At 28.6% G+C, this 5,497-nt stretch overlaps 1 protein-coding gene across 1 annotated transcript; it reads right to left on the minus strand.

The window, feature by feature from the left end:
- Positions 1 to 330: 330 nt before the first annotated feature.
- Positions 331 to 5,290, minus strand: Phum_PHUM586820 (uncharacterized protein; the record flags this gene model as incomplete). The annotated part of the gene is made up of 4 exons (XM_002432437.1): positions 331 to 645; positions 2,076 to 2,252; positions 4,669 to 4,842; positions 5,240 to 5,290. 4 exons carry the CDS (start codon positions 5,288 to 5,290, stop codon positions 331 to 333), a joined length of 717 nt encoding a protein of 238 aa, XP_002432482.1.
- Between the last annotated feature and the right edge of the window lie 207 nt (positions 5,291 to 5,497).

Consider the following 5,497-nt stretch of genomic DNA (forward strand, 5'->3'; position numbering starts at 1 on the left):
ACAAAAAAAAATTCCCCCCGCCCCCCCACTAACCACTTAAAATAACCAAAATGGGGAATAAACAAAAAAAAATTCGAGTGATGGATTGTGCGATCTTTATAAATACTTGAAAGGGTACAAAGAATAAATTTATGATGCTTTAAGATGACTGATTGATTGATTGACTGACTGACTGACTAGCTTGTGTTTGTTTCGTTCCCCCCAAAAAAAAAAAAATTTTCATAATTTTCAAATGCAAAAAAAAAAAAAAAAAAAAAAAACCAGAGAAAACTAATAAAATTAAAAGTTTGTGCAACAAACGCTAACTTTTATTTTAAGAAAATAAAAAATTTAAAGTTCAAAGTTTAACACAACAAACAGGCAACAAAAAACAAAAAAAAAAAATGAAAAAAAAAAAAAAAAACAAAAGCGATAGAAGGTAATGCCTACCGCGGTGACGCGCGACTGTGCGACCTTGATATGAGCTTGGAGGTGCAGAGGGGGATGGAAATAGCGGCAGGGGTCGCGGGTGCACCGCCCTTTCACGGCGTCCATGCAGACCGTGACAGTACCGTCTTCGTTTGCCGTCACGGTCTCAGGAGGGTGCGCGAAGCGGCACTCACCCTCTGGCCTCTTGCACGCCCCGCGCAAGAATTCGCGGCACACCTACAGCAATAAAAGAGCGGAGGTAGGGGTGGGTCCTAGAAGAAATCATCTACTTGGTGTTACCTGTTAGTTACGACACACTGCAGTAAAGAAATCTAGATATATATTTAATAGGTGTAAAAGTTGTAAGTACGATAGTAAATTAGAAATAATAATAATAATAAAAAGAAAATGCAGGAGTAAAGAAAGAAAGTAAGATAGAGGGTAGGGTCGGGGGGGAGAAGAGAAGGGGAAAAGGGGGGGGGGAAAAGCGAGTGCATCGCAAACAACACGAGTGACATAAAAGAAAAAAAAGAAAACAGCCCACAGACTTGCAGGATATTCAAAATTTTAATTCTCACAACCTATGAGGAACCTATTTTTTTTTTTTTTTTTATTACCTAATAAGGGAGGGGGGCACACTAAATTTCTAAAACTAATTTTAATTGACCGGTGGTCTCTCTCTTTCGGTATAATCAAAAACAATGATAATAATAATTATAAAACAAAAAAAAAAAAAAAAAAAGAAAAAAAAAATGTGCGTAGCATGCAAACAGGAAAACAAAGAAAGAAAAAAAATAAAGGTAATAATAATACTAATAATAATAATAATAATATTGAATGAGACAAAGAAGAAGAAAATAAAGAAAATGAAAAAGAAGAAGAAAAAGAATAAGAAGAAGATGAAAAAGAAGGAAATGGAAAAAAAAACTTAAAAATTGTTAAAAATGTTATTAATAACAAAACAAACACAACAAACAACCGAAAAAAAAAATAGCGTAAAAGCTGCGTAAAAGTATTAGGTTTCATCATTTATTTTTCTTTATTTTTTTTACGCGTGCGTTCGTACGCGTTTTACGCAGCGTTCCAGTTTTTTTCCTTTTTTTTTTTTTACCTTTTACTCATCAAAATTTTATTCGTCGGTAAGTTAAACATATAATAGAAAAAAATATTATGGAGAAGACCACCGATCAACTTTTTTTTCAAATTAGATTCATTTACACTTGTAAATACGAACAAACAACAAACAAAAATCTAATATATATATAAAATATAATATCCTTCGTATATATATATATATATATATATATATATATATATATATATATATATACTATATTTAATATTATATATTATTATAAAAATTGAAAAAATTAAAGTGCAAATAAACCTTTTTTTGGGGGGAGGGGAGTGGAGGCAAAAACAAAAGCTATATTATCAATTCTTTTAAACTTTTTTTTTTTTATGTTTTCCTGTTTTTCAAAAACGTTGACGTCATAATATTAATGACGTCAGACGGGAATCGTAATAATAATAATAATAATAATAATAATAAGTATAAAGATGTGTTCTCACGTGTTTTTTTTTTTTTTTTACCAAAAAGAAAAGCATTTCGAAGATTAATACGGTGATGATAGTAATAATAATAATGATAAAAATTTATAACGTACCTCGAGTCGATCTGATCGGGGAAGTTTTTGCGGCACAATGGTTTGTGGCACAACCCCTAAAGGCGAACCAACAGCGGGATCAGGTCCGACAATCGTGTGCATCATCGGTCCAGGAGTGAAAAAATGATTGAACGTGCTTCCGACCTGCGGCATACCTGTCAAGTATGGATTCGTTGCCTGTCGGGTATTTAAAAAAAAAAAAAAAAAAAAAAAAAAAAAAAAATGAGTGACGATTAGAATGACAACAACAACAACAACAACAATAACAATAACAACGAAACAATGATAATAATAATAATAATAATAACGATATCGTTTAAATCTAGCAAAAAAAAAAAAAGAAGGTAATTAATTATTAATTAATCGTACAGAGCAAATGCAAGAAAAAAAAATTTTATTATTATTTATTAATTAATTAATTAATTAATTTTTCGTAAATTTTTTAATATTTTAATAATATTATTATTTATTAACAGAAAGCTATCGTTAATTAGCGTTAATTATTAATTACTTTTTTATGTAAAAAAAAAAAAAATAATAATAATACTAATTAATAACCACTCGTCATTAATAGCTTTCTTTATAATCGTTTTAAAAAACAACAACAAACGCAAAAAAAAAAAAAAGTCAGACAACTTACATTCGAAGAAAATTTTCAATAATAATAATAATAATAACCCTCCCCCTTCCCTACCCTACCCTTTTCACCCCCTTTTTTTAAGACAAACAATGAAAAAACTAAAAATCATAGCAAAAAACAGTAAAACAAAAACTAAAAAATAAGCAAAAAAAAATTGTAAAATAAATTCAAATAACGTGGAAGTAGACTCCTCCCCTCCCTTCTCCTCCCCAAAAAAAAAAAAATTTTCCTTACTAACAATACTACTACTAGTCGACTAATTATCGGTTAAAAAAAAAAAAGGAACAAAAATGTAAGTCGCCGACATTTTTTTATTTTGTTAAAAATAAAGAAAAAAACCTAAAATAATTTTTTAAAAAAATTGTCGTAGTCGTCGTCGTCGTGTCTTTAAATATGTTACGACGACGACGACGACGGTTATGCTAATAATAATAATAATAATAATAATTTTTATATATAGGAAAAAAAAAAAAAGAAAGCGAGCAATGACGAGGGGGAAATAAGCAATCAACAAGCAACCATTACCATGAATTGAGGGCCAATGCCAAGCGTCAGTGCAGGGGCCAGGGCCAGCGAAGAGGGCAGCTTCCCGCCGACCTCCAACAAATAATAGAACTTAAGTTACTAGCGAACACCACAAAAGTACTTGCTAAAAAATTAATTTTGTTAGACAAAGAAAAAAAAAAAAATTTTCCTCTTCCCACTTTTCCTCGTGATCCCACCCTCTTTCCCTCGTGATCCCTCCCCCTCAAAATATTCATCTTCTTTTCTCTTCTTCTTCATCTTCATCCCCGTCGTCATCGTCATCTCATTTCCTTTCCCCTCCCAAAAAAAAAATTGTCTTCTTCTTCTTCTTTTCCCCGCGTAAAATTTAAAATATTAATAATGATAATAATAACGATAATAATAATAATAATTTTTTTTTTTCTTTGTCATTAGTTATCACACACTTGAGATAATTTTCCCATGTGCATTTTTTTTTTTTTTTTTATAAAAAAAATTTTTTTTTTTTATTATTTAGAATCTACAACATTAAAAGAAAAAAAAAGAAAAAACTTGAAATTAGTTTGAAAAAAAATTTTTTTTTTTTTAAATATTAAAATAATAATAATAATAATAAGTTCTAATCGTTTATTTTATTAATAAATTATATAAAATTCGAACTTATTTACTTAAAGGGAGGAGGAGGGGGGAAAGGGAGAGGCAGTAAATTAAAAAGCCATTTAAATTAACATGCACTCGCCTTTAAAATAAATTGCTATTTTTTTTAATAATAATAATAATAATAAAAAGCTTCGTCAATGCTCTCTCTCTCTCTCTGTATATCTTTTCTAACGTTTCCCTTCTCCCCTTTCCCTCCCCCTTCGTTTTGTTAAAAAAAAAAAAATACTAACTACTACCTTTTATTATTTTTTATTTAAAATGCCAAAAAAGAAACGAAAAAGAAAAAGAAAAAACAAAAAAGAAAAACAAATAATAAATTACTTTTAAAAAAGTAAAAGCCTGGGAGGATTACATTCAATAATCTAATAATAATAATAATAGTAATGATAATAATAATAAAAGTGACGTAATGTAAGTAAGTATAAATTATTAGTTAATAACAATTATGATTTTTTTTCTTCTTTTGTTTTTCTCACGGTTAATATTCCCAAAAAATGTGTTAATAATAATAATAATAATTTTATTCTATCGGAACATACTTAATAAGAAAAAGAATAAATAATAATAATGATAATAATAAGCAATGCAGGAAAATAAAAATAAAAATAAAACGAAAAAAAAAGAGTAAATAACAAACAACAAAATAAAATTATTAATTAATTAATCATTATTATTAAAATAAAAAAAAAAAAAAACACGGACTAAAAAAACTAAATTTTAAAAAATAAAATGAAATAAGAATGTTCTAGAAAAAATAAAAAATAAAAAAAAAAAGGGAAAAAAACTTACCACCGCTGTGGGAACCTGTCCAGTGACAAGGGTTTGTCCAGGGGTTAAACCCATTTGTTGCAAAAGAGCATTTTTTAATGCCAAATGATTTCGGCCATTTATTAAAAGTTGATCCTTGAGATGCTGAGGCGGATGAAAATATTTGCATGGCGGTTTCTCTCTGTTACATCGTCCCTAAAAAACAAAAAACAAAAAATTTAATTTTTTTTTTTTTTTTTTTTACCCTCTCTTCGGAGTAACGAAAAAGGAAAAAAAAGGACGAGAGAAAGAGAGAAAGAGAGAGAGAGAGAGAGAGGGAAAAAAAAAGGAAATCGTCGAATCGAAGGGAAATTTTTTTTTTTTTTTTTTTCCAGACAATATTTTAGCTGGAACGAAAATTGAAAAAAACAACAACAAACAAAAAAAAAAAATCAGATTAAATTTTGAGCTTTTAAAGGGAAAAGCACCAAAGTGGAAAATTGGTTTGGACTTTCTATATATACCCCGATAAAAATGATTCATTCATTCATTCATTCAATACGTGAATTTTTTTTTTTTTCAAATAAAATTTTTTAGGATTTAAAAACAAAACAAAAAAGCTCAAATTGCTCAAAAGAAAAAGTTCGCATATACTCGATCGCATGCTGATAACGTCGTAATGATAATAAATCAAAAAAAAAAAAATTATCGTGAAGGTAGGTCATATATGGAAAAAAGAAAAAACGGCGAAAGTTCAACGAACGTTTCTTACTTATAAAAACAAAAAAAAAAAACAAATGAAATTATAATTAAAAAAAAAATTGTGTGACGTTAAAATAGCCACCGCCGCAACCGCCTCCGCCTCCGCCAT

Source organism: Pediculus humanus, genomic scaffold (genome assembly GCF_000006295.1).
Source record: "Pediculus humanus corporis 1103172108310 genomic scaffold, whole genome shotgun sequence".
Lineage (NCBI taxonomy): Eukaryota > Metazoa > Arthropoda > Insecta > Psocodea > Pediculidae > Pediculus > Pediculus humanus.